The sequence below is a fragment of the Triticum dicoccoides genome, chromosome 6B, assembly GCF_002162155.2.
Source record: "Triticum dicoccoides isolate Atlit2015 ecotype Zavitan chromosome 6B, WEW_v2.0, whole genome shotgun sequence".
NCBI classification, from domain to species: Eukaryota; Viridiplantae; Streptophyta; class Magnoliopsida; order Poales; family Poaceae; genus Triticum; species Triticum dicoccoides.
The window spans coordinates 84855448-84867430 of NC_041391.1; the positions used below are offsets into that span (position 1 = coordinate 84855448).

The 11983-nt window shown below is 39.2% G+C and overlaps 1 protein-coding gene and 1 pseudogene across 1 annotated transcript; both read left to right on the plus strand.

The window, feature by feature from the left end:
- Window positions 1–2049: 2049 nt before the first annotated feature.
- On the plus strand, window positions 2050–3174 carry LOC119326527 (SKP1-like protein 1). Its single transcript, XM_037600163.1, has 2 exons — window positions 2050–2403; window positions 3001–3174. The coding sequence occupies exons 1-2, from the start codon at window positions 2050–2052 to the stop codon at window positions 3172–3174; spliced, it is 528 nt and encodes a 175-aa protein (XP_037456060.1).
- A 5238-nt stretch (window positions 3175–8412) lies between these two features.
- Window positions 8413–11666, plus strand: LOC119320404 (annotated as a pseudogene).
- The last annotated feature ends 317 nt before the right edge of the window (window positions 11667–11983 follow it).

Sequence of the window (11983 nt, forward strand, 5' to 3'; positions counted from 1 at the left end):
AAAACTAAATTATGAACGTAGGCCGGAAATGTCGTACTCATCGGACGACGATAACCGCCCGGGGGAGTGCGACTGGTGCCACGACAACCGAGGTATCTGCGACAGGTTCATTGAGCTGGATGAAGATCGGCGCTTCAGCATTAACCTCGAGGAGACTTGCGACGTTCATACGGTACGCAACGACGACAATAGGTTTTTTCGTAATTAAGCACGACTTCAACTATTTTAACGTGTATTTTTCATCTTTCCAATTCGACTAGCTTATCCCATGCTTTGCAAGACGCTATGTCTTGGAGAGGATGGGTATTGAAGACCATGAAAATTTTGAAACCAAAAAAATTATCCTAAGTACCGAACATGACGTGGATTTTCAAGTAAAGCTGTACAATGCTCAGAGTGTAACCCATTTTGGTTGCAAAAATTGGGATGCATTTTGCAAGATGTATGGTCTTGATGAGGGTATGACTATCACCATGGATCTTGGTGATCCTACAATCGAGCAAGAGACACCTACGATTTGGGTCTTTGTGGATACACCTCCAGTTCTTCCCTCATGTGAGCTAAACATAGTTATTAAGTAATTTATATTGTTTATTTCAAAATATAATGTTGACAACTTATCTCCATTGACAGCTTATTTTCATGCTTCAAAGAATGTGCGGAAGATGGTAGACAGAACGTACTACACCGAAGGCTGCGAATTAACTTATCAGGAGAAACGACATCTGGTCGGATTTTGTAGAGATCTTGAGAATTACAATATCTACAATCAAACTCCTCAACATTATGGTCAATACGTGCCACTAGTGCACGTGTTGAACTACGGTAAGTACCATGGAGATACCTTGGTAAGATTATTTTTTACTATTACAACATCCGTGCATCTTTTTTTGCACACTTCTAAAACTAGTACATCATTGCTAACTACGAAGTTATTACTATGTTTTTCAACAGATAATCCCGAATGATTGTGTGCCTCATCTGATGTATACGCGTGGTAGCCTTCATGTTTTGAACATACTACCAGGTCGTCCTACGAATCTCAACTGTCCATACCGGGTTTCTAAAAGAAGTGGAGACATAACAATCAAAGAATGGAGAAAATGTATGGACAGTCGTAAGGAGCTTCTTGGAAGCAATAAGCAGCGAAAGGCAAGAATTGGAGACATGATGATCGCCATTCTTCATAACGGAGAGTCAGGGTCTATATTGTTTTATGCTATTTTACCTTAAGGGTGTTTAGGTCCTACCTGATACTGATGATCATGTGCTAAGAACAATTATGTAGGGTTGGGTTCGATGACTATATATGAGGATGATGATCGTATGACTTATTATTAATAACGAGTAGAAGTTGTATGATGATGCATGATTAGTAGGACTTGTTATTATATATATATGATGATGTAATGATGCAAAAGCATGCATGAGCATGTTATATCTGCGGGTGCAATGAACATAGCAGCAGCGTTGATAAACAATTAAAGCATGCATGATGTATATATGATGCATAACGTGTACAATGTGTAGTATCGTAAAATACCAGCAAACGAAAAAGAATTAAAATGGAAACACAAAATTAAATGAAAAATAAATCATAAAACTAAAAACCCACCAAACCTTATAGTACTGGTTGGTGTTACCAACCGGTACTAAAGGCCTCCAGGCCGCCGGCGCTGGCTAGTGCCACGTGGTCGCCCTTTAGCACCGGTTCGTGCTGAACCGGTGCTAAAGGGGGGGGGGGGGCTTTAGTGACCACTAATTACTGCCGGTTATGTAACCGGCACTATAGGGCCTTACGAACCGGTGCTAATGCCCGGTTCTGCACTAGTGTAAATTCTATCCAAATTTGATCTGATTTGGTTTGGTAATACTTGGCTTCATTTCCTTGTGGTGTATGATAGATAGATTTCCAATCACGCATTGCCCCGCCTCCTAAACCCTGCAACAATCAAATCTTTCCTCTCCTCTCCGGCCGCCGCTGCGTTTCTAGGGTTTCCCTAATCCCAAATTCGTCCGCCGCCACCCCCAATCCCGGATCCAGCAGTGATGGTGACCTCGGACGCGGGCGAGAAGAAGATGCTCATGCTCAAGTCGTCTGACGGTGAGGAGTTTGAGGTGGAGGAGGTGGTCGCAATGGAATCGCAGACCATCCGCCACATGATTGAGGATGATTGCGCTGACAAAGCCATCCCGATCCACAACATCAACTCCGAGATCCTCTCCAAGGTCATCGAGTACTGCAACAAACATGTCCCGGCCAAGCCAGGCAACGTCGCCAGTGGATCCCCTGGTGCCGCTACGTCTAACACCATGCCTCCCGCCGCCCTAGGCAAGGACCTCAAGCTGTGGGACGCAGAATTCATCAAGGTCAACCATGCCACCCTCTTCGACCTCATCCAGGTATTATATCCTTTGATTCAACCATTTTCTTTTCTAGATCTATCTTTTCTTGATGTTCCCCTTGTGGCACCCGAATCTAGATTGGGCTTGCGCGTCATGCTAATGTTTATATTAGATTGGATGGACTCCTCGTACAACCATCAAGGTGGATTCAATTCGATACAAATGGACTATATTATACATGATTGTGCTTTATTAGCGAAGTACACCATACAAAATCGTAGTAAATAGGTTAGGGAATCATCTTGTGGACTTATATATTTCACTACATGTGTATATCATTGTTATGCGTAACCTAGGATGCTTTATTATGATAAGTGTGAACTTACTAGATGCACTATCATTGTGCCAACAAATTGTATATTATTAACGTGCGGAAACATTAGACTACCCATAACAATATATGGTTTTTATGCTTATGCTACATATATTAATGCTTCTCTCTCGCACGATAGGCGACTTCATGTGATGTTTTGTGTTTTATTGGCTTGTAACACATCTTAATGCAAGACAATCTATCTAGTTATCCATGTTCTATAGCCATTATAGACTAATGCTTCTCTCTGACACCCTATGGTTCTTTTCGCCCCCTCTCAGGCTGCAAGTTACCTCAAGATCAAGGGGTTGTTGGACCTGACCTGCCAGACTGTTGTCGACATGATTAGGGGCAAAACTCCGGAGGAGATCCGTAATTTCTTCAACATCAAGAATGACTACTTGCCAGAGGAGGAGGAAAAGATCCGCAGGGGGAACCAATGGGCATTTCAGTAGATGAGAATCGAGGTCGTGTTGAATGAATGCTTAGTATTCACCATCTCAACCTTTTGGCTGCACTCTTCATGTTTTAATTGGTTGTAATTGTACTGGAGTCTATGAGGTGGTGTCAGTTAACATATTCAATCTTTATGCTTGCTTAACATATTCAGCTAACATATTCAATATGAAGGAGAATTCTTCCAAGAAACATGTCTTTCCAAAAAAAACGTTTCAAGAACCGCTCTACTTCACCCCAGAACATTGAAGTAGAAAGCCACAGTGAATCCGACTTCACCCCTGAGCCGGAACAAGAAGAGGTTACTATTGCGGATGACCTGTCAATGCTTGACCGATTACATAAAGCTAGGTGGCCTTCCACATGTTGATGCCGCTAAACCCGATGAGCACATCATTCATGGTAGTGATGATGATGATGCATTTACTGATATCGAGCATATATAAACGATGAACATTATTTTTAGTTCGCGTCATGTATTCAATTTGTATGATATACATATATATATTAACGTTCATGTTAGGTATTCAATATTTTTATGTTGTTCTTGATGATGACACTAAGTATTATTTGTATGATTTATATAGTTACTTGTATAATTTTCTTACTTGTATGATTGTTTGTTATACATCGTGCCATGGTCTTGATATCCGACCCCGTCGGCCCTCGTCCGGTTTATGATTCGGATGTGGTATGTTCTCTTTTATAACTATTTGTCTCATTTCACGTTTATGACAATTATGCCCATCAAGTTGACATAGATATTTTTATCTAGAAGGTATGCGAACCAGAAATTGCAACCGACCCTCTTGTTGAGAAGTTAAATTTAGTTGAAAAAGAAAATGAGTATTTGAAAGAAAAAATGAAAAGAATTGAAAACGAGAAGATGAAATTGGAGTTGTATGTTACCAATGTCGTCGATGATCACAAGATCAAGATGGACGCAATGCGCTTGAAGATTGGTAAGATTAGAAAATATGCCATTGATAATGAGGGCTTGGTATCATTATGTTGTTGGATCAGTTGTTACCTTAGTTGCGATCTTGATCGCATTTGTTGTGATGACGGTAAGTTTTCTCTATGTTCTGCTTAACAAATGCATACTTAGCTTCGTACATGCTTGTTAGCCCTATTATGCCACATACAATAACTACATAAATAAGGCATCCCCATCAAACATCACACAAATCTAAAAGAATATCTAATTAAGCCACTAGTCTATATCTATACCAATACAAAACTTAACGGAACCTTGCGAGATAGGTTAGTATGATAAAGAGCAAACCATTCCACTTTGGGTGTTGTCAAAGACAAGATTCATAATTGTTTCCACACAATGACTACTGTAGCATATATTTTCCACAATTTATATTGAGCAATATAAGCCATAGAAACAAGCAAACAAGCAAACTATGCATTGAAAACAGAATCTGTCAAAAACAGAACAGTCTGTAGTAATCTGTACTCAAACCATACTTCTGCTACTAAAAAAATTATGAAAAATGTTGGACCACGTGAGAAATCTGTATATTAATCTTCTGCAAAAAGAATCAACTCAAAAGCACTCTTCTGTTAAAAATGAGAGCTATTTTCGTGAGCGCAAGAGTTTCTGTTTTTCAGCAAGATCAAATCAACTATCACCCAACATGATCCCAAAGGATTTACTTGGCACTTTATTGAAACAAAGACAATAAAACATGATTACTGCAGTATCCTAATAATATGAACATACAAAACTAAAGTGTTGAGTTGTCTCCCAATAAGCGCTTTTCTTTAATGCCTTTTAGCTAGGCATGATGAGTTCAACGACGCTCGCATAAAAGATAAAGATTGAAACATAACAAGACCATCATGAATCATAAGTTCCTCTCTCATAATAATTTTCAGTAGCGTCATGAGTAGATTCATCCATATAACCATCACATAAAGCATTCTTTTCATGATCCAAAAGCATAGATAATTTATTACTCTTTATGGCATACATGTCATCATAAGTAGCAACTTTTTTCTCATCATAGTCAATTCGAACCTCTTCCAAACTAGTGGATGTATCACTAAATAAAGTCATGACCTCTCCAAATCCACTTTCAATAATATTGTAATAAGATTCAACACCCTCCAAAATAGTGGGATCACTACTACCTAGAGTTGACACTCTTCCAAACCCACTTTCACCATTGTAATCATCATAAATAGGAGGCATGCTATCATCATAATAAATTTTCTTATCAAAAGTAGAATGAATAGAAGGATCATATTAATTATGCAAATCATACCCAAGCTCAGGACAAGCATTATTTTCAGCAAATAAATCTTCAAATATTTCATACTCATCAAACATAGCAATCCGAAACTTGTGGTTTTGCATATCATCATAATCATTCTTATCATTAGCATGAATGGCACCAATAGTATAGCATACATTATTACCGTATTCTTCCAAGCAAGTGCCAAAAAGATTTTTAATATCATAAGAGACATCATTGTCTTCCCAATCATAATGATCACAACAAGTAGTAGGCATCACAAAATCATACTCAATATCATCATCCTCCATCAACATATTTGATTCACTTTCATGAGGCACAATGGTGATAGGATCAATATTACTTGGGAGAGTTACCTTTTTACCTCTACTTTTTCTTCTTCACCACCTCACCTGTGGGTTTAATCATTTTTTCCGAGCATCTTGTTGAAGAGATTGATTGGATAGGAAGCTCCTGCTCATTACCTGATTCATCATAAACACTAGGAGGGTATTGGGAAATATTTTCCCTTTCATTATTAGTACTCTCTTCATGCTCTATTTGTTTTCTTGTCTTTAGATAGTTGGTAATATAAGGATACTCAATGCAATTTACTGCACAAAACATATAAATTTCCTCTAGATCAAAATCAAGAATTCTATTGAGATTAATTTTGGAACATCCTTAGTTATACATTTCATTTCTTCATAGCACAAAAGAATACTAAGCTCTTTATGATGCTCAAGGGTAATCAAGTTATCACAATTTTTGGACACAATTTTGTCATGAAACAAATAGCATTGGAGCTTTAAATGACCACATTTGCAAAATATATTAATTAAGATTTGCAAAGAATAAAAAGTATTTTTTTACTTTGAATCACATCCTACAAGAGTCCATTCAAGGTGTTGTTTCATAACAATGTACATCCCAGACTCTGCCTAAAAAAAATCCTAATGTGCACATACAGTTGAGCTAATCCGATGGATTCATGCTAAAAAATAATTGTTAGCATAGAGCTGTCCAGATCACATCAGTTGTTTACATGCACTTTCTACTCTTGTGCTTCTTCTAGGCAAAGAAGCAACTGCAGAAAAAAAAACAGAAAGGCAAATCAGATATCCCGTCACTGGTGAATTGTGATGGTTGCTTTGTCCAGTGTACTTTAGATACAGTTGCTTCTCAGTAGAACATGAACTTGCAAACTTTATCCACAAGCAAAGTTTAGTGTCTGCAGGCAGCAGCATCCTTTAAGTTGGGAACAACTGAAGTGCAGTAATGCACAAGCAGCATCGGCACAAGCATCATTTCTCCTCAATTCCATCAACAAGTGATGTCATGTGCATGACAGTTTCTGTCCAATACTAGTATGATTGATCAGACGCAGTGTCATACTGCATTATCTTTAGTTGGGCTGTTCGTACAAGTTTGGTTTGGATTACATCGTGGCCTTGCAATAAAAATTGCACTGGAAGTCATCATAGACCACACAGCTGTTACATTCCTTTACGTCGACAACAGGCACATTCTCTAGGGTGCGTGTCAGGAGCACCATTAACAATAGTAATACATGCACATTCCTTTGCAGCAGTGAACATTTGTAAATTCATGAGTATGTTATTTATCTTTAACATATTTTATGAAATTGATGAACACACTTTAAGATTCAATAAAATGTTTTTAAATTCATGTTTTTAAAATTCTTGAATACTTTTCAAATCATGATCATGTATTTAAAACGCGGCGACACTATTTGGACTTATGAGTGCTTTTAAGATTTCAACAAAAACAATTCTCATGAACACGTTTAAAATAATTTTAAAACATAAGCATTTTTTTAATTTTAGAAAATAAATTTGAATTTTCCAGAAAAAGAGAGAGGTGCATACACAGTCAAATGTTATATATATTTACTCAAACCATGGCCGTGCAAAAATGGCTGCTTGTACATACGTACTAATAACAAGATGATACCTCTTGCGTTGTTGTGGAAATTAGACAAAACATCTATGAGGAGACAGACTGAAACAATGACAGACGATGACATTTGAGGTTCATTCCCTCTAAATACACGTCCAACAGAGAACCACAGATATAGCATCTCTCAGCCCTTCCACATATATTACAGCAAGAACTCAGTCCATCCCCCAAATAATTCAGTATCCTGTGGTTTTCATCCAAATGTTTGACCAAGTCGCAACTGCGTTTTGTATACCACGATGGTAATAGTCTTTGGTGACCAAGGTATGGTCGACATTCTCCCTGGAAAACTCTTCATGATTTTGATGGTCATTGCCAATTTGCATGCCGTGTTGCTGCTGGTTGAATTAATAGTGACGCATATAGAAAAGACCACATCATCTTGGGAAATGAAAAAAATAGAGATGTAGACAATACTGGAATATTAGCACTGCAGTTGCAGCACGCACACGGCAAGCAAGCATGCACGACCGACCGTATACTTTACCATACGTACTGTATACAGCCATCCCACTTAAACTTGCACTCTGGCCATTTTAAACTAGAACTAGGACACATAGCAAAAAAAAAAAAAACTGGAACTATGGCAGTCGTACCATTTTATTTTAAATTGTAGCAATTGATATGATTTCATGGTAGAGAAGCACTGTCCGGGTGGAAATAATTGGTGGAACTAAATTTTTTTTGGTAGCAAACTTTTTTGGAAATAATGGGTGACATTTCATTGTAGCAATTTTTTTGCTCGTAGACAAGCACTGTCATGGTGGAAATAATTACAGGTAGAAAATTCTTTTGATAGCAAGTCAAGTCGGAAGTCTTGCAGATTTTTCACTTGACATCGACTTTTTCATTTGGCTATCAGCAAGCAGCAAGCAGTGGCCATAGGCGAGTCATGTTGGCGTTAGCAATGACCATCACATCTGATTGGAATAATGGCCCTGGAATTCCTAGCTACATTTACTGTTTTGATAGACACTACAGACGAGTCGTACCTGGGGTCGCCTTTATACAGTCTACAAATTGGCCAAGCCAAACACCGAACCCCAACACCAACACTAAACACCAGACAGACCAGCCTACTGGCGCACCGCAACGATGAGCAAGATACTCATCGCCATGTCCTTTGTGCTGATGTTCTCGGCAGCTGCCGCAAGCATCAGCCGCTGTCCCTGGAGCCGCCGGAGGGATCTTGCAGATCCCTTCCAATGACTCCTTGGCTCACTGTATCCCAAGGTGTGGGGATGTGACATCCCCTATCCCTTCGGTATAGAGCCCGGCTGCTTCCGTCAAGGCTTCGATCACACCTGCAACCACTCCACCAAGCATCCCAGCCTCTTTTTAGGCAGCAGCGCTATCCAGGTCAATGACATTGACGTATACTCCGGCGTAGAATCAACCCCTATAATCTACAACCTTACAACAATGTCAGGTACAAATACGTACGACATCATATGGCAGGCCCCTGCTAAAGGTATGACTCTCACTAGAGATAATACTTTGTATGTAGCTGGTTGTGATTTGGACGTCACCTTGTTCAAGTATGGTACAAGAAACATGGTTGGTTCTTGTATGACTAGATGCGCCGGCAAAAAGGCACCGACTGGAGGGCCTTGTTATGGAAAGGGCTGCTGCCTCATCCCCTTTGCAAGTGACCTGCCAGGCATTCACGCAAATCTTGTCAGCACTAATACTACTGCAACACAATCAGATTGGTTGCACCCAGGCATCATGGCGTTGGTGTCAAGTAACCCATATTCTTACAGAGATACTACAACCGACCTTTTCTCTAGTTGGACAAATGCAAGCATAATTGATGACGCGTCGCTTAGAGTTGCCATCATGGACCAACCAAGCTGTGTAAGTGCACAACTGAAGAACGAAAGCTATGCATGTAGCAATGGTAGCAGTTGTCGGGATTCCTCATACGGTGGTTACCAATGTGACTGCTCTTCTTATGGCGGAGGCAACCCTTACATTTTAGATGGATGCATGCGACAAGAAGGTGCTTCCTGCCCTACTTTTTTCTCCAAAAGGAGTTAAAATTCGCTTCGATTTATCCTTCACCCTCTTGTTCTTACTATTTGTGTCTATTTACTGTGGAGCAGATTATAATCCCAAGCCCAAAGAACACTGTCCCGCATCATGTGGACCCATTACTGTTCCCTTCCCCTTTGGGCTCGAAGAAGGGTGCTATGCAAACGAAAAATTTCATCTTAATTGTACATATGGTAATCTCACACTTTCTTTCTCAGAAGGTGCACAATATCATGTTACTAATTTATCTGTGGAAGATGGGACTCTGACTGTTAGCAACATGGTGAATGGACATTATGAAAAAGAGGAAATTTTAATATACACTCAAAATGGATATGTATTCAAGGACCCTATGGAAGATGAGTTTTATTTCTCAATGGAATCTGACAACCATCTTATAAAGTGGGCAGTTGCCAATTTAACTTGTCATATAGCTATGCAAGTAATGTTGCCCTCATGCCTACAAGTATTTAGAAAATTTATGAAACCATCACGCATTTAATCCGGCATTTTTTAGCCTGTAGTAATACATTCGCCACTAATATATGACCAATGAGAGTTTTGTACAGATATTGATGAATGCTCACTGCCAAACTACTGCAATCAGACATGTCAAAATTTTCATGGAGCCTACACATGCATGAAGAACCGCAATCTTCTTTTGGGTAATTCATAGCTAACAAAATCTCATCATTGCAATTAAAAACTAATGAAATGTAGAGTGACTCAGAGAGTGATGACTAAATGCAGGTATTTCAACAGGATTTGGATGTGGCCTTGGTTCCATAATAATTGCAGTCTGTGTAGTTGTATTTACCAAAAAGTGGAAGAAAGGCATGCAGAAGAGAACCCGACAAGAATATTTCAAGAAAAATCATGGCCTACTCTTGCAGCAGATGATCTCAGATGAAAGTGCCACAAATAAAACAAATATATTCTCTTTGGAGGAACTAGAGAAGGCAACCAACAACTTTGATGCCACTCGTGTTCTTGCTCATGGAGGACACGGTACAGTTCTTAAAGGTATCTTATCTGATCAACGGGTGGTGGCTATTAAAAAATCAAAAATTGTGGAGAAAATAGAGCCAGACCAGTTTATCAATGAGGTTGCTATCTTATCTCAAATCATTCATCGTAATGTGGTAAAGCTATTTGGTTGTTGCCTTGAATCTGAGGTGCCTTTGTTGGTGTATGAGTGCATATCTAACGGTACATTGCATGACCTTCTTCACAATGACATTAGCGGGCAATGCTTGCTGTCATGGAATGACCGCGTCAGGATTGCATTAGAAGCAGCCGGAGCACTTGCATATCTACACTCGGCTGCTGCAATACCAATTTTCCATAGGGACGTGAAATATTGTAACATACTAATGGATAGTAACTTCATAACAAAGGTTTCTGACTTTGGTGCTTCAAGGTCTCTTTCACTCGATGAAACTCACGTGGTCACTATTGTCCAAGGAACATTTGGTTACCTAGATCCAGAGTATTACCATACTGGGCAGCTAACTGAAAAGAGTGATGTGTATAGTTTCGGAGTAATACTTGTGGAACTTTTGACAAGAAAAAAGCCAATTTTTATCAATGATCAAGGTGCAAAGCAAAACTTGTCCCAGTATTTTGTGGAATGATTGCAAGAGGGAGCTATCATGGAATAATGGATCCTCAGGTTGTCAAAGAGGCAAACCCAGAAGAGATTGATGATATTTGCTCACATGCAGAAGCATGCTTGAGACTCAGAAGAAGAGACAGACCTACTATGAAAGAAGTAGATATGAGGTTGCAATTCCTGAGAACTAAGAGGCTAAGAAAATGCAAAATCCTCCCAGCTATTGATGAAGAGATTGGGCATTTCTTATGCCCAAAGGTTAGTAACTCTGGTGCACAGATGAATGTTGCCAATGCTGGTAATTTGACATCTAAAGGCATCTCCAGTTGCTACAGTCTAGAAGAAGAACTTGCATCCTCAGTCACTTTGCCACGCTACGTAGATATGAGCATTACCACAATCACGTCTTTCATAGTATTCATTTGAATTACCATTTATTTTCTATGGAGACTTATTATGTTACATAGTTAATTTTAGAGGAGAATATGTCATGTAGATTTGCTTCCTGTGTATCTGCAGAATAAATTTGTAAGATCATGTCAATTGTGTACAAATATTTTGCGGCAAATACGCTTATAAGAAATGACTGAAGATACATCACTGTATTTAAGTTACATTGGTGGAGAAAAACATATGTGTACTGTTGCCAACAAATTTCATACGTTCCATTGTGGTTGTATATCTTTCCTATTGCCATTCTTAATTGTGATGACCGAAATTGTGACAGCAAATGTGTGACTTGGCCATTGCCGTTGGCAGAATCTGGTTGGTACTTTCGAGGTCTGCAAAGCTACATATCAGCGATGAACATGCATCAATCTCAAATGAAGATGCAGTTCGTCTCATTTTCCTTTCGGGTCTACTGCGGGGTGGCCATGCCAGGTGATGGGCTTTGGAGTCATGCTCAAGGGATCGTCAATCTTGGTTGTAATTTTA